At 39.2% G+C, this 17,822-nt stretch overlaps 2 protein-coding genes across 2 annotated transcripts in view; both read left to right on the forward strand.

The window, feature by feature from the left end:
* LOC120022769 (transcriptional repressor p66-beta-like) overlaps positions 1–6,124 on the forward strand; it is a 49,251-nt gene extending 43,127 nt beyond the window's left edge. Inside the window, exon 11 of the mRNA XM_038966763.1 lies at positions 1,657–6,124. Within this exon, the coding sequence (XP_038822691.1) occupies positions 1,657–1,793 (137 nt within the window). The 3' untranslated portion in view covers positions 1,794–6,124. The remainder of the gene's footprint in view (positions 1–1,656) is intronic.
* A 565-nt stretch (positions 6,125–6,689) lies between these two features.
* Positions 6,690–17,468, forward strand: LOC120022234 (DNA-directed RNA polymerase III subunit RPC7-like). Its single transcript, XM_038966117.1, has 8 exons — positions 6,690–6,856; positions 7,328–7,463; positions 7,831–7,960; positions 8,781–8,849; positions 9,206–9,262; positions 15,310–15,380; positions 15,522–15,641; positions 16,666–17,468. The coding sequence occupies exons 2-8, from the start codon at positions 7,344–7,346 to the stop codon at positions 16,750–16,752; spliced, it is 654 nt and encodes a 217-aa protein (XP_038822045.1). The 5' UTR covers positions 6,690–6,856; positions 7,328–7,343; the 3' UTR covers positions 16,753–17,468.
* The last annotated feature ends 354 nt before the right edge of the window (positions 17,469–17,822 follow it).

A 17,822-nucleotide genomic window follows, 5' to 3' on the forward strand; every position in this document is an offset into this window, starting at 1 on the left:
TTGATTTGTTTAACACTTTTTTGGTTACTACATGATTCCATATGTGTTATTTCATAGTTTTGATGTCTTCACTATTATTCTACAATGTAGAAAATAGTAAAAATAAAGAAAAACCCTGGAATGAGTAGATGTGTCCAAACTTTTGACTGGTGCTGTGTGTATATATGCAGTACCCATCAAAAGTTTGGACACACCTAATCATTCAAGGGTTTTTCTTCATTTTTACTATTTTCTACATTGTAGAAGAAGCTGCAATGCTGCTTAAAAACCCAGCAGCATTGCAGTTTTGACACAAACTGGTGCACATACACCATTCAACGGCACTTCAATCTTTTGTCTTGCCCATTCACCCTCTGAATGGCACACATACACAATACATGTCTCTATTGTCTCAAGGCTTAAAAATCCTTCTTTAACCTGTCTCCTCCCCTTCATCTACACTGATTTTAAGTGGATTTAACAAGTGACATCAATAAGGGATCATAGCTTTCACCTGGTCAGTCTATGTTATGGAAAGAGCAGGTGTCCTTAATGTTTTGTACACTCAGTGTATAAATGGTTGTGGGTTCGATTTCCTTAAGGGATTAGTATAATGTGTAAGGCTCAAAATAAGTTATGTCTTCTATGTAGCACATTTTAAACATCTTCCAAATGCCTGTTTTTAATTCAGTCAGGATCATTATGAGATGATGAGACGATAATATGGGGGTCATACGTGCTGGTCTTACAATGCATTATACCTGAAGGTGATGCCAAATGTTGAGCATTCAAAGAAAGCGATAGAGTGATACACGATGGGCTTTACACATTTTTCACAAAGATGGCCATACTGAGAGCATAAATAAAATAATTATTGCAATAATAATTGTCATACCTTATGATTGTCTAACAAACTCTGAAATCTCTGGTGAGGTGGACAGCAGGGTTGGGATTAATTCAACAAATTACATTCTAATTAAATTCCCTGTAAATTCAATTCAAATTCCAGGTTAGTCTTTGAATTCAGAGAAAATTCAATCCCTCCAAGTTCCAATGTTATGTTATTAAAAAAAATGTAATTGCCAATTCAATATTATCCCCAACAATTCCACAAATTCCAATTAAATTCCCTCAGGCTGTTAGACTGAACATGTCATTGTTCAGACAGTGTACTGTAGTTATACTGGACATAGAAATACAACTTTAAATAATTTTAAAACAACTCCTGCGGTCAATTTTTGATACTAAGTGCATTAACTGTGAAATGTACAAATATTCAATTACATTTTTTTACAATTCCAATTCAAACACACTAATTCCAATTCAATCATAATTCCATAACTTGAAGATTGTTAAAACTTTAATTGAATTCAATGTAAGTTCTCTGCTTCGTGAGTAAAATCAAGTGTTACATTTTGAATTTCGAATTAAATTGCAATTGACCCCAACCCTGGTGGGCAAAACAGACACAGCCGACTGGAACATTTTTTATTTTTAAATATGTTGTGGGTACAAGGGTTTTATTGAATGTGTTCCTCTTTCTTCCTCTCTTTCTTTTTCCTCTCTCTCTCTTTCTGTCCTTTTAACTTCCTTGTTCATTCTCTCAACCTCTTGTTTGAACTCTGTCTCTTTCTCTCGTTCTCTATTATTCTTGATCTCTTTCTCCTTTTCTGTCAGGATTGAACATTGCATACCTGAACCAAGGAGGGGTTGGGGCCCACAAGGGCTCCAGCTTAGCTGACCGCCAGAGGGAGTACCTGTTGGACATGATCCCGCCACGCTCCATATCACAGTCCATCAACGGACAGAAATGAACCCTGCCCTTTGCCCCCACCTTCCCAATCCTCGCCCCAAGGGCCACCTTCTCCACCCCCCACCACCATGCCCTCACAAAAAAAAGACCACCTCCCCCACCCCATTGCATGCAGTGCCTGTCCGTGTGCCTACCTAAACTAACCCATGAGAAACGACACAATCAGCCTGAGAAACGACACAATCAGCCAGACAAAAGACAACCAAACTGTCAGTGCATCTTCTCGACTTTCTTACTATAGCAAAATTATTTAGAAGACTCTCAAATAATTTGTACTACTATTATTGCCGTTGTTACTATTATTATTATGATAACTGTTACCGCTTCAGTTACTATTACTCTTATTAAGCTTTTTTATTGTTATGCTACGTAGAGCGCCTTTCAGTTCATACCTTTACTTTTATTTATTTGGGGGGGGGGACTATTGCAGGGTTGCTTTAGGATATCATTGTTTTTCTTTTGGCATAATTGTATTTTAGTTACTCCCCTTCTACACTCCATATGTATGGTTCTTTAGTTTTCAAAATGTTTAAAGCCACCTTCTGTTATGGATTGGATTCTTGTGAAGTTTCAACGCAGCAAAAGAGATGGACATATCGCTATGTAAGAGGGTGATCATGTGGAATGAACCGGATCTAACTGGACACTGGTCCAATGACTGACTGCCCTGCTTTGAGTCGACCAGCAAAGATGACGGATCATGACCAGGAAGCACTATTCATATTTTTATTTGACACAGTATTAATGGAAGCGAGAAAATTCAGAAAGTACGCACTAAGGAGCAGATAGGTTTTAAAAAATCTTTGAACTAAGCACAGGAAAGTGGAGGCCATGGTCTGCATAGAGAAGGAGCTTGGCAGCCATTTTGGACTGTGGCGTATCGTCCCATCTCACTGCTTGGCACAGGCCTGAAAATGGGGTCATGAAAGCTGCCCCCAAGATTCTCCATTGCCCCTCAATGCCTTCACTTTCAGAGTATGCAGAGACTTCAAACCTTTCTAAACCCAACTGTTCCTTATGGTACCGTGAGGGAAATGGAGAGGACTCGAGCAGGAGGTGGCAGTGGCATGTTATTTGTTTTCTTGTTGTTGTAGGGTTTCTTGATGAGTTTTTTTTTTTTTTCGCCGTCTCCTGTAGAAAAGGCTGCGTATCTGTGAGATACTTGCCCCAGGAGACGATAACTATCAAAAAATAGTGAACAGATTGAAACTATTCAAATATCTATATGGATTATGTATTGATGGCTAGCTTGAGAGAAAGGAGACTGATATGGATTTATCTAGAAAATGGGAGAGATGGATCAATCATCGTGTTCAGGCAATGCACACGAGATGCCTCATTCTCGAGGAGCACTTTTCTTATTATGAATAAAATAAAAATAAAAGGTTAAAAATGTAATAATGTTATAATTCCCAGGTACCCCAAGGTGTGGATGTCATCCGATTGTCTACGAGAGAGTCGGGAGAGAGACCATTGTCCAGAGTGTTCATGTGGACTGTATCAGACGACATTCAATTGGTTAACCCTCTTATCTTTTCAATGATTTGAACAGGTTTGTTAACGCTGGCACTGACACCAAATTGTTTTTATCCTTTTTTTGCCCCCCATTGTCCTTTGGGGCATCGGTCATACAAGCATGGTCTCTCACGCCTGTCAACACTCTTTTACCACTGCCACACACATTTCACCAGCAGCACTTTCTATGTTTGTTTTTCGGTTTGGTTTTGAAGTTAAGTTTGCTACATGTCATACAATACATTAAAGCAGTGTTCAGTAAATGTGCAGTATTACTCCGAGAGAGGTCGACCAGCAGATCTTCAATTAGTTTGGGGTTTGTCTGGTTGGCATAAGATAAGTTTTTACATGTGCGTCCGTGTAGAAGCTATAGGGGGTTTATGGCTAGTCTTGGGAAGATCAGACAGGACTTTTAGTTTGTGCTAGGTTCAGCGTCACAGTTTTCAGTCTTTCGGGCTTTTAGAGGATTGTTGCATTATTTACTGCTATAACCTATCTTTGCAATTTCACCTCTCACTATATCAGGAGTTTAGATCAACCGTTGAATGACATAAAACATTTGCCCCTGTAGGCCATGGGCTCAACAGCGTATTATGTCAGTTTTTGGTCAAATAGGTTATAGAATAAAGGGTTAGGGCACATCACCATCCCAATGGCCATAGAGAAACTTAAGTAAAGCCAAAGGACCATCGAAAGACCCAATGGAAACACTGCAATAATATTGGCACTTAAAAATGTCTCACCTGTATTGTTCACTGGCCTCAAGAAAGAGTTTGGGGTTTTTCACCATCTTATGCACTGACAACCTGTATGGTTTGGTTGTGAGATTATGACCAACACTGTTAGAGTGGAAGCTATGAGGAGCTGAACCAACAAGGTAATCTACTGATTTGGATCAATCTCATGATAGTTAACACTACTATCACTGGGTGTGTGCAGTTTGGCAGGCCTGACATGACGGGCTTACATTTAGTCCTACGGCAGAGTAGTCTGAAGATTGCATACAAGCTCTGCCCACTGGAAACACAGATTTGGTGTGTCAAGTGCACTCATGCAGTGGCCTATGAAATTTCAAGTTCCCTTTCCTAGTTCTCGAAAGTTATTTATACTGAACACACACCAAGTCATTATGAAACTACCTTGGGTTTGATTGGCAGGTGCAATATGTAGATGTGAATGGAAGTTTACATTCAGAAGAGTTTTTTGTTGCTTATACAATTGTCAATCAATTCCCACTTTTGTGGTTGGTTAGTATAGGATGTCATTAAAAAAATGTTTGTCGGGGTACATTTTCTTTCCCACCCCATCATATATTTGATTTGGCTGTCTCATTTTTTTTCCTATGTCCTCTTGCTACAAAGCTGGACTTGTATATTGAAGATCCTTTCTCTCTCTTGCAGACTGTAATAGATGAATCCACACACCTTGGTAATTTCAACCAATCTTTTTTTAAATGTCAAATGTTTTAGGGTTTTTAAATGTCATTCTTCTATTTCTGATGTCTCAATTCAGTTAATGTTTTGTTTGTAATGTTTTAAGTTTTCAAGAAAAAATAAAAACAATAATTAAACAACATTTTATTGACAGAAATAAAAAATGACACGATATTTGCTAGGTCAGAAGTAATAATGACTTATTGTACATAAGCTTTTTTTCTCCCTTCAAAAAAAAATGGTATATTGTGTAGAAAAGCAAACAAAAAGCCATGAATATAGTGAAGCTTGTCATTTCGTTTTGTGATCACTGTGTATTATTGTGTAACAAATGTGCAAAATGTATGGGATTATTATTCTCTTATTATTTTTTTTACACATTTTCCCCCTGAACTACAGGGCTACCCATGTCTGAAATGACAAGTTAAAAAATTTACATTTCCTTTGCTTTCTTCCATATTTCTATTAATATGAAAATGTGACATTTTGTAATGCTCATGTTTTCCATTGGAACATATAATTTTTTTTTTTTTTTTTAAGTATTTGTTTTTAATCTAGTGTGCTAGGAGCTGTTGGAGATGAGTGAAATATTGCCCTCATCACCATTTTGTTCTGGTCAACATTTGTTTTGGGGGAATTTTCATGGTGTTATCAAACTGACAATACTGTATATTGACTGCCATATAAGTGAGTTAAAAAGAATGGGGTTGTGTCTAAAACATTTTAAGGCAGATAAAGCTGCCCATCAGGACAGTGTTAGTTATGGGGTTTACTAATCGTGATGTCATTCTGATGGAGGACTGATCACATTTCCTGGCTACACAAATTTATTATATTATTTTATTGGTATAATTTCATTTACTCTTGGCATATTAGTTATTGTTGGAAATACAGGTAACTTTTTGAAGGGGACGGAGGGGGGGATTTATTGCAAATCATTTTCTAAATTTGATGTGAATATGCTGAAATCTTTTCTTTTTATACATATAAAATTAACTTGCAATTCCTCAGTTTGAACATTGCATAATGTTGATGTTGTATATTACATTTGTGAGAAAAAAATGACATTGATAATGACTCAATCTGTATCAATTGAATGGACATTGGGGAATGGATGAAAAGATTAAAATGAATTTTGATCCTATAAAAAAAAAGCCCTTTTTGTTTTATTTTGATTTCAAATGTAAATCCTGACCTTTTGCACATACTTAATATTTAAATGTCTTCAAATATATAAAAAAGAAAAGAAAAAATATTGATGCTGTTTGAAAACTGCCAGTTGATTAATAATGATTATGCATTGACTGAAAAAATAAGCTAATTTTGGAGGAAATAACTTTGTAATATTTATCTCTTGCAAGCTATGTTTAATAAAGGATGGAACGATTTACTTCTGTAGTGTGACTTGTGCTCTGTTAAAGGAAATATCCCCAGTATTTCCTGTGAAGTCACTATAGGGGTAGATGTGAAATGTAAAGTAATTATTTGGCATTACATACCATTTAAGAGTCTAACCTTTTCAGCAACACAAGCACAAAGCTAACAGGCAAATCTAAAATTCACTCCGAACTAAACACCACACCCTTACTTTCTCAAACAATCGTAAATCATTGTATATAAGCCATTGGCAAATAACAAAATACGCTAGGAATAATAGTGCCATCAGGTGGCAGCACTGGCCGAGCTATTTGGCCGAGCATCAATGCTTTTTTTTTTTGTAGGCTGTTTTTCCTTATTGCCCAGACAGAAGAATGAATTAATAACAATTACTACATTTTTGTCTATGATATGGCTCACCACAACTGCTAAAAAACACTAACACATTTTTTAGGGGAAATTGTGTCATTGTAGATTAAATTGGAAACGATCATTCTATATCAGTACTTGGCAGTAGGGCGGAACAATTCCTCACAGAATATGTTTCATGAGACATTCAAGGCTGACGGAACACACGTTTACTCCAGTTGAAAACATCCGGCAGTCTGCACGTGTGGATTTATTCCTAAAATGTTGAATGTTCTACAGTATAAGCAACATATGTATTATAGCCTGCAGTTTATTAGAAGGCTCAACCTGCAAGCTTAATCGTTAGCTTCATCGCTATCAAACCATTTAGGTAACGTTAAGTGGAAACAATACCATGCCAGAATGACCCTTAGCGGTGAAATATAGCTAGCTAGCTTGAATGCCAGCCAATACTAATGTTAGTTAGCTGGCTATACAACAACCACAATGCTGCACTGGATGGCAGTTAAAATATCACGGCTAGCTAGATATTTTGCCTGCTAAAAAATGTGATGTAATCATGTGTGAAATTAACTCTCGAGAACTCATGCCCATACAGCAGTCAGTAGGGCAAGGGTGAAATGCAATAGCTACTGTAATTAGCTTTCCTATTCTGTATGGACTCCCATGTGGTTATTGAGTGCTAGCTACCTGACTAGTTACTAGCAATCTATAAACAAAGGTAAATTGGGGCCCAAGTGTTGGGAGCCCTGTCTCAAATGCTAGTTAGATATCCACAATACTGGCTGTTATGTGCGTTTGTGTTTGTTAGGCTACTATCAGTTTTCTTTCATGCATTTAGCTACAGACTCATCACCATGGCTGGAAGAGGCAGGGGTCGTGGAAGGGGTCAGATGACCTTCAACCTGGAGGACTTGGGCATAGGAAGGGGAGACAGCCTGCCCCCCACCACCTTTAAGCCCTCACCCCTCTTCCCTGTGAGTGTGCACATGGAGTCAGGGCTTGTAACATAGCCTAGACTTACCTTGCCACTGTTGCTTATAGTGCTCTTGTCTTGAGTGTCACAAAATTAAAATAATTACAGTTATCTAATATTGCTAGTAATGTAATGGAGACATGTTTTGTTTTTCTCTTAGAGGCATTTTTTCTCTCTGAGGTACAATATCATTTGTATGGACACTGACTGGCTTAAACACACAATATTGCCTACCATCCTCTAACTGGGTTGCAGTATTTTGAAATACTGTATAGTAATTTAAATGTAGTAATGTCTTTGCTTAGTGCTAGTGTTTATGGCGCTATAACAACCCAGCCTCTTGATCTGTCCCCCCTCCTTAACCTCAGCCCATGCCAGTCCAGCCTGTGCCCCTGCAGACAGGAGAGGAGGTGGAGTACATGCTGGCTCTGAAACAGGAACTGAGGGCCGCCAACAAGACCCTGCCCTTCTACATCAGACGGGCCGCTCCCAAAAGAGGTAAGCCAGCACACACAGGATTGAAGGTAGAGTTAGCGATGCACAAAGTAAACGGCAATATCAGGCCAATTTCCTCAAACAAGTAAGGGCATTGAAGCGTGAGGCTCTGCCATTTTGGTCCCATAGCTATCACGTTGTAGCTATTGAATTGCACATGCACAACTACTCTATGATACTCGGTGAGTGCATTGTCTTGCATCGCGCTCATCTGCAACATCTGCGGTGCTGCTCGTTGTAATGTCATATTGCCGAGTTTCATTTTAAGGGGTGGAGAAATCGTAGAATGTTATTAACCGTGATTGAGCTAAGTTCCAAAGTCATATGGTTAATGTTATTTGTAAACTTTTAAAGAAAATTGCAAGTTTTTGTTATGTCATTTGTCGCGCGTGAAATAATTTCGTAAGACTCGAAAGTATGCATCTTAGAAATAGTTTTCACATACAATGTGTATATGTCTGAACTCAATCAAATACGCTTCCCTAAATGTATAAGATCGCTGAAATAAAACCTTTGTTTTTGATTGGCAAATTTCAAAAATGTTCAAAGTCCCTTTAGGTAGCCAATTTATCAGCTGTCCATGTAAACTGGATTGTAAGGGCAAAGCATGTAAATGTTTAAATCAATCTATTATATTATCAAAGTATTCACAATAATCGGGTTATTGAATGCATGTAAAAGTACCCAGTTATGATGGATGTTAATGTATGTCAGACAAATGGTATAGAAGGTTTTGTAATGGAGTGTTATACTTGTTTTCCCTTGCTGGTATTATATGAATAGGACATTGTTAGTTGTAATTATGCTGGTGTTTCCATTGTAGATGTCGATCGCTACTCTGATAAGTACCAGAGCGGAGAGCCCAAGGACAGTGCCATCGAGTGGAGCCCAGGTGAGTGATGATGGGCTGGTTTGTGGAAATACTGGTGGTTAGGATCTGCACCCAACTGATCACAGAATAGTTGTCTCTTTCATAAACTATTTAGTTCTCTGTGCCACTTTCCTGCTGCTAGTAGTCTTCAGTGGCAACTCCTTGCCAGGCTGTCGGTCCTTTTTCTGGTGCTTTCTTTTGATGCAGTGTTGGTATATGTCCAGCAGATGGTGCCAGACAAGTCCATTTCTGGTCTGAATTTATCTGATTTTTAATCTTGTGCTGTGGTGTCATTATTCCTTATACTGTGAATAAGATCCATTATGGTGTATTTTTCTGTGTTAACATGTTTCTCTTTTTCTATGGTTCTGTTTCAGACTGGAGCAGATTACCTAAAGAGCTTTGCATTAAAGTGAGGAAGCCTCTGGCTAAAAGTGAGTACTTTGTCTGAAAGGCCTTGAGATTTGTGTGTGGAATTCAAACTTTGTGGAAGCCATGTATTGTTTTCAATTGAGAATTTTCTTTCCCAGATACTCAATAAGTGAACTTTCATCAACATATTTTCTTAGCTACTTACTTTGGCCTTTGAATTCCTTGCGAAACAATTTTGAACCGCTTCCCATCCCTTCTGTCAAGGGCCGTAACCAGGGTTTGAGTTTTAGTGAGGTCCGTTAAAAAAAACGTTGAAATGCTATTTGGTGAACAGCAAAAATGACCCCAGCCATTCTCAACTTGGCTGCTGTAGGTTCGTTCACCTCAGTCGTTCTACAAACACATGGCCTATTCGTTTTATAATTGTAATGTTATGTGAGAAATCGTTCACACTGACATGTAGCGTCAGGGACGAAATGAAAACGTATGGCATTTTACAACTTTGTTTGCATGTTAATCTAGGCCTATAGGGAAGATAGGCCATGTGAAGATGTTCATATTCAAACATATCATACTTTTTGTAAGTTCTTATCTTGTTTGATAAGATAAGTACAGATTGTCTGAGGCCCAAGTTTAGGAAGCACTGTAGTAACTTCTCTCTCTGCTTGCTTCCTCTCTCTCCTCTGCTACCTCCTGCGTGAATTGCAGCCTGCCTCAGCCTCAACACTGAGTGCCACATGCCCACATCACTGTCTGTCTCAGTAGCCTACTCTCTGTAAAGGAAACCTTTTATGAGAACGTATTGGTGTATCATTTGCTCCTGCTGAGGTAGGATGAAGTAAGAAGCTAAGTAATACTAGCCAGAGACCTTCAACGTTACTGCAATAGAAGTCTCTGCCGGCAGCTAGCCACCTAACTGACTGACATAAGTGACTATTTACCAGTTGTGCATTATCCGAGAGTCCGTTTTTGTTTGGGGGATGTCTGTAGATATGAACAGAGTCGCGAGACGGTTTTAAAATTGCCTTTTGTCCGAAATCTCACAAACGCACTTTAAGCAGCATCTCTTCTTGTTTACTTGAACTGACTGTGGGCTGGGGTAGTTTGTTTCACGTCTCAGGCCCTCGTGAGGCCTGTGCCACGAGAGAGTGGAGTTAGCCTTTTGAGAGACTGGTGAATGTTCTCCTAAAAAGGCAAATCCAGGAGGCATATCCGGAGGACGCAGGTGAACATAACGAACAAACCACTGTTCATGATTCCACTCGTTCGCAAAGAGGCAGGCACAATTAGAACGTTGTCAGATAAAAAATAAGCGTTCTGAGTTTTAATCAACGCTTGGAGCAATATTTAGATGTTGGCCCATAATAAATTATCTTTATTGTGTACAAAATACTCTAAGTATACAAAACAATAAACATAGACTGACCAGGTGAAAGCTATGATCCCTTATTGATGTCACTTGTTAAATCCACTTCAATCCGTGTAGATGAAGGGGAGGAGACAGGTTAAAGAAGGATTTTTAAGCCTTGAAACAATTGAAACATGGATTGTGTGTGTGTGCCATCCAGAGGGTGAATGGGCAAGACAAAAGATTTAAGTGTCTTTGAACGGGGTATGGTAGTAAGTGCCAGGCGCACTGGTTTGTGTCAAGAACTGCAACGCTGCTGGGTTTTTCACGCTCAACTGTTTCCTGTGTGTATCAAGAATGGTCCACTACCCAAAGGACATCCAGCTATACTCAGTATATACAGTGCATTCGGAAAGTATTCGGACCCCTTCCCATTTTCCACTTTTTGTTACCTTACAGCCTTATTCTCCAGAGGAGCACTGTCAGAGTGACCATCTGGTTCTTGGTTACCTTCCTGACCAAGGCACTTCTCCCCCGATTGCTCAGTTTTGCCAGGCGGCCAGCTCTAGGAAGAGTCTTGGTGGTTCCAAACTGCATCCATTTAAGAATGATAGAGGCCACTGTGTTCTTGGGGACCTTCAATGCTGCAGACATTTTTTGGTACCCTTCCCCAGATCTGTGCCTCGACACAATCCTGTCTCAGAGCTCTACGGACAATTCCTTTGACTTCAAGGCTTGGTTTTTGCTCTGACATGCACTTTCAAATGTGGGACCTTTATATAGACAGGTGTGTGCCTTCAATCAAGTTCAATCAAGTTGTAGAAACATCTCAAGGATGATCAATGGAAACAGGATGCATCTGAGCTCGTGTGTGTGTGTGTGTGTGTGTGTGTGTGTGTGTGTGTGTGTGTGTGTGTGTGTGTGTGTGTGTGTGTGTGTGTGTGTGTGTGTGTGTGTGTGTATTAGAGGTCGACGATTATGATTTTTCAACGCCGATACCGATTATTAGAGGACCAAAAAACCCGATACCGATTAATCGGCCGATTTAATTTTGTACTTTTTTAAAATTTGTAATAAGGACAATTACAACAATACTGAATGTATACTTAATATAATACATCAATCAAATAAATTTCGCCTCAAATAAATAATGAAACATGTTCAATTTGGTTTAAATAATGCAAAAACAAAGTGTTGGAGAAGAAAGTAAAAGTGCAATATGTGCCATGTAAGAAAGCTAACGTTTAAGTTCCTTGCTCAGAACATGAGAACATATGAAAGCTGGTGGTTCCTTTTAACATGAGTCTTCAATATTCCCATATAAGAAGTTTTAGGTTGAGGTTATTATAGGAATTATAGGACTATTTCTCTCTATACCATTTGTATTTCATATACCTTTGACTATTGGATGTTCTTATAGGCACTTTAGTATTGCCAGTGTAACAGTATAGCTTCCGTCACTCTCCTCGCCCCTACCTGGGCTCGAACCAGGAACACATCGACAACAGCCACCCTCGAAGCATCGTTACCCATCGCTCCACAAAAGCCGCAGCCCTTGCAGAGCAAGGGGAACAACTGCTCCAAGTCTCAGAGCGAGTGACGTTTGAAACGCTATTAGCGCACACCCCGCTAACTAGCTAGCCATTTCACATCGGTTACACCAGCCTAATCTCGGGAGTTGATAGGCTTGAAGTCATAAACAGCTCAATGCTTGAAGCATTGCGAAGAGCTGCTGGCGAACGCACGAAAGTGCTGTTTGAATGAATGCTTACGAGCCTGCTGCTGCCTACCACCGCTCAGTCAGACTGCTCTATCAAATATCAAATCATAGACTTAATTATAACATAATAACACACAGAAATACGAGCCTTAGGTCATTAATATGGTCAAATCCGGAAACTATAATTTCGAAAATAAAACGTGTATTCTTTCAGTCAAATACGGAACGTTCCGTATTTTATCTAAAGGGTGGTATCCATAAGTCTAAATATTCCGGTTACATTGCACAACCTTCAATGTTATGTCATAATTACGTAAAATTCTGGCAAATTAGTTCGCAACGATCCAGGCGGCCCAAACTGTTGCATATACCCTGACTCTGCGTGCAATGAACGCAAGAGAAGTTACACAATTTCCCTAGTTTAATATTGCCTGCTAACATGAATATCTTTTAACTAAATATGCAGGTTTAAAAATATATGCTTCTGTGTATTGATTTTAAGAAAGGCATTGATGTTTATGGTTAAGTACATTCGTGCAACGATTATGCTTTTTTCACAAATGCGCTTTTGTTAAATCATCCACCGTTTGGCGAAGTTGGCTGTCTTTGTTAGGAAGAAATAGTCGTCACAGTTCGCAACGAGCCAGGCGGCCCAAACTGCTGCATATACCCCGACTCTGTTGCACAGAACGCACGAGAAGTGACACAATTTCCCTAGTTAAAATAAATTCATGTTAGCAGGAAATATTAACAAAATATGCAGGTTTAAAAATATATACTTGTGTATTGATTTTAAGAAAGGCGTTGATGTTTATGGTTAGGTACACATTGGTGCAACGGCAGTGCTTTTTTCGCTAATGCGCTTGTTAAATCACCCGTTTGGCGAAGTAGGCTATGATTCAATGATAAATTAACAGGCACCGCATCGATTATATGCAACGCAGGACAAGCTAGATAAACTAGTAATAATATCAACCATGTGTAGTTACCTAGTGATTATGTTAAGGTGGTGTTTTTTATGATACGTTTAATGCTAGCTAGCACCTTACATTGGCTCCTTGCTGCACTCGCATAACAGGTAGTCAGCCTGCCACGCAGTCTCCTCGTGGAGTGCAATGTAATCGGCCATGATCGGTGTCCAAAAATGCCGATTACCGATTGTTATGAAAACTTGAAATCGGCCCTAATTAATCGGCCATTCCGATTAATCGGTCGACCTCTAATATATATACACAGTTGAAGTCGGAAGTTTACATACACCTTAGCCAAATACATTTAAACCCAGTTTTTCACAATTCCTGACATTTAATCCTAGTAGAAATTCCCTGTTTTAGGTCAGTTAGGATCACCACTTTTTTTTAAGAATGTGAATTGTCAAAATAATAGTAGAGAGAATGACTTATTTAATCTTTTATTTCTTTCATCACATTCCCAGTGGGTCAGAAGTGTACATACACTCAATTAGTATTTGGTAGCATTGCCTTTAAATGTTTAACTTGAGTCAAACGTTTCGGGTAGCCTTTCACAACCTTCCCACAATAAGTTGGGTGAATTTTGGCACATTCCTCCTGACAGAGCTGGTATAACTGAGTCAGGTTTGTAGGCCTCCTTGCTCGCACACGCTTTTTCAGTTCAGCCCACAAATGTTCTATAGGATTGAGGTCAGGGCTTTGTGATGGCCACTCCAATACCTTGACTTTGTTGTCCTTAAGCCATTTTGCCACAACTTTGGAAGTATGCTTGGGGTCATTGTCTATTTGGAAGACCCATTTGCGACCAAGCTTTAACTTCCTGACTGATGTCTTGAGATGTTGCTTCAATATATCCACATCATTTTCCTTTCCTCATGATGTCATCTATTTTGTGAAGTGCACCAGTCCCTCCTGCAGCAAAGCACCCCCACAACATGATGCTTCCACTCCCGTGCTTCACGGTTGGGATGGTGTTCTTTGGCTTGCAAGCCTCCCCCTTTTTCCTCCAAACATAAGGATGGTCATTATGGCCAAACAGTTCTATTTTTGTTTCATCAGACCAAAGGACATTTCTCCAAAAAGTACAATATTTTTCCCCATGTGCAGTTGCAGACCGTAGTCTGACTTTTATATGGCAGTTTTGGAGCAGTGGCTTCTTCCTTGCTGAGCGGCCTTTCAGGTTATGTCGATATAGGACTCATTTTACTCTGGATAGAGATACTTTTGTACCTGTTTCCTCCAGCATCTTCACAAGGTCCTTTGCTGTTGTTCTGGGATTGATTTGCACTTTTCGCACCAAAGTACGTTCATCTCCAGGAGACAGAACACGTCTCCTTCCTGAGCGATATGACTGGTGGTCCCATTGTGTTTATACTTGCGTACTATTGTTTGTACAGATAAACGTGGTACCTTCAGGCGTTTGGAAATTGCTACCAAGGATGAACCAGAGTTGTGGAGGTCTACAATTTTTTTTCTAAGATCTTGGCTGATTTCTTTTGATTTTCCCATGATGTCAAAGCAGAGGCACTGAGTTTGAAGGTTGGCCTTGAAATACATCCACAGGTACACCTCCAATTGACTCAAATTATGTCAATTAGCCTATCAGAAGCTTCTAAAGCCATGGCATCATTATATGGAATTTTCCAAGCTGTTTAAAGGAACAGTCAACTTAGTGTATGTAAACTTCTGACCCACTGGAATTGTGATACAGTGAAATAATCTGTGTGTAAACGATTGTTGGAAAAATTACTTGTGTCATGCACAAAGTAGATCTCCTAGCCGACTTGCCAAAACTGTAGTTTGTTAACAAGAAATTTGTGGAGTGGTTGAAAAACGAGTTTTAATGATTCCAACCTAAGTGTATGTAAACGTCCGACTTCAACTGTGTATATATATAGAGATATATAGATAGATATAGATATATATATAGATACATTTATTTATGACCTCTGTGTTCTCATATGTAATTACGGCCATACTTCTGTCTTGTGCCATTTGTTGCCATGTCTGTTCTCCTTTTTTATTTATTTACTTTTAGGTTAACCTTAATTTTCCGTTCTTCTCTTCTAGGACATCCACCCCAAGTTAAACAGCCAAAGAAACCTCTTGTGGGAAAAGAGGAGATTCTCACCAAGCTGGAGGTAGGATACTACAAAAATTACTAACCTTTCTTCGAAAGGCTAGAGATCATACATTTATTCCTTTTAGTTACTCCTAATTAAGGGAGATTTGCATATACCGTGCTCTGGTTTTGATGTTTCGTGGAAATTCCCACCCTTCAGACTCTCGAAAAGAAAGAAGAGGCGGTGAACTCTGAGGAAGAGGAAGACGGGGAGAAAAAGAAGACGAACGAGGAAGAAGAACAGGCAGAGGAAGAGGAATTCGAGGAAGACTTTGAAGAGGTAAGGGGTATTGACGACTGATGTGGCCCATTTACGTTTTGTAACCCTCTCCTCTTTGAACCTGATTGTTATGGTCAGGGTTTTAGTGGTAAAAAAATGGGTGAAATGCCAGTTGAGATAATGGGCGGCGAGTAACACTGATGCTAACAACACTCGTTTATCATAATAGCTACTCAAATACTATTCACAAAATATATAAGTGCATAAACGGTGTTTAAGGTGTGTTTAGGCTCCATAAAATCCCCACCTTCTCATGAGAGGTCCATTAGCTGGTAATAGCTGTCTTTTGGTCGCTAAAAACTCCCCATAAAAGCCGAAAATAAAAACATTGCCGGACACATTGTCCAGCAGAAAATATCCTGATGAAAATCCATATCTTCTTATAGTCACTTTGGCTATGTGCATGGAGATTGGTTCAGGTTGTCTTTCAATCATCAGTCGATTATTCCTGTCTGTCTTGAGCTCGCGCTCTTGCTTGTAAACTTGCCACATTTTATCAACTGGCTCCGGCCTTCAGTTTCCCGTGCCATTGAGTTTGTGACAGACACGGCTGTATTTACTCAGGCCATAAGTGTTCTATGATGTTTTGCGAGATTCACCTCTCCAAATGAGGACTCACTGAAATGTCATACAAGTTCACAAAGGGGGAGTATTTTGATTAAGTAAGATGCCTTCCTCTAATATATGTTTGAATAGCTATGTCAAACATGCTAAAAACAGCTCAAATTAAACTAGCTAGCTACTATACCAAGAAGGTACAGACAAGTGGAAAAATGAAGCGACACTGAAACAGAGAATGTTGACAAGCCAGCGGGACCAAAGGAGATGTGCATTGTGCATAGAGCCATTGTTCACTTGGTAGGCTATCATTACTCCTTGCATAGCTCGATATTAATTGCAACCGACTCGATTCCATATGTGGTGTCATTTGGCAGTGGGGCACCCTTGCAAATTAAAATCTGGTCTTACCATGGGTCTCACAAGTTTTTCCTAATGGAAACGCTGCTTCTCATCTGCGTTCCAGGATACCGACTACATCATGTCTTACTTTGACAACGGAGAGGAGTTTGGAGGGGACAGCGACGACAACATTGACGAAGCTACTTACTGAGAGACCGTAAGAGTGCTGATAACACTAAATAGACTAGAAAAGGAGGCCTTAAGTAATCGTCCCTGTGGACGCAGTTACAGTATTTTAATTACTCGTGGAGTCATTGGCCATGGTAACAGACATTGAATGCCTGCTGCTATTCAGCCATGACAGGTATAGTCTAAAACATGGAAAGAACAATATGCTGCTATCTGATAACCTAGGTCCAAGACATGGAAGGTGGTGACTGCTGGTGGAAACAGTTGCTCAATGTAGATGTCTAGAGCGAATACTCAGACTTGTTGTATGTGGTGGTTTAAAGTCCCAAAGATACTAACTAGTCATGCTGACAGTTCCCCTTTCTTCAGCTATGTTGAGGTAGTAATGGGAGCTGATTTATTTACAGGCCATTGTTGCCTTTTATAACTTTAATAATAGATTTTATGGTTTTAATTAACAAATAATGTGCAATTGCAGTGATAGGGTTTTTAGAGTAAAGGCATGTTTTAGAGAAAGGTAATTTAGCTTTTACAATTCCTTGGTGTACCAATCTTTGTTTTTTAAAGTGTATACGACAATCAAAGTTTTTAATTACAGTTTTCAATGTCTTAGCTAATCGAAAAATTACCTTTGTTCATTTTAAATATTTTATTTCTGTAATGTGAAATTTCTGTTATGCGAGTTGAACATTTGAAAGTGTTGAATTTGATTCTCTAAATACATTTTAAAGAACCCTAGCAAATAGTTGTGTTTTGTATCAGCCAGCAGATGGCATATTACTCCAAGGTAAATCAAGGGGCGGTTTATTTTCACTGGGTGTAGTTGGTAGGTTATGCAGCTCACAAAAAAAAAGTTATTTACCATTGCCAAGTAAAAGGCCATTTATAGTGGTGAGCTTCCAGAATGTTTCTTCTTCTATTTCTACCTTTGAAATGGTGTGATCCTCCATTTCATTGAACAGGGTTTAACATGTTGCCGTCAGCAGTGAAAATAAAACCCGAAGGGCAGAAAGTTTCCATTGCATGACTAGTTTTGAAAAAAGGCATTGTTTATTTGTTTACTCACACGTCTTCTGCTCTCTTACCATTTGG

This window comes from Salvelinus namaycush, chromosome 27, assembly GCF_016432855.1.
Source record: "Salvelinus namaycush isolate Seneca chromosome 27, SaNama_1.0, whole genome shotgun sequence".
In the NCBI taxonomy this organism is placed as follows: domain Eukaryota; kingdom Metazoa; phylum Chordata; class Actinopteri; order Salmoniformes; family Salmonidae; genus Salvelinus; species Salvelinus namaycush.

Coding starts and splice junctions, on each gene's coding strand:
- LOC120022234 (XM_038966117.1), top strand. CDS start 7,344: ATGGCTGGAAGAGGCAGGGGTCGTGGAAGGGGTCAGATGACCTTCAAC. Junction 7,464..7,830: donor AGCCCTCACCCCTCTTCCCT/GTGAGTGTGCAC, acceptor CCTTAACCTCAG/CCCATGCCAGTCCAGCCTGT. Junction 8,850..9,205: donor TGCCATCGAGTGGAGCCCAG/GTGAGTGATGAT, acceptor GTTCTGTTTCAG/ACTGGAGCAGATTACCTAAA.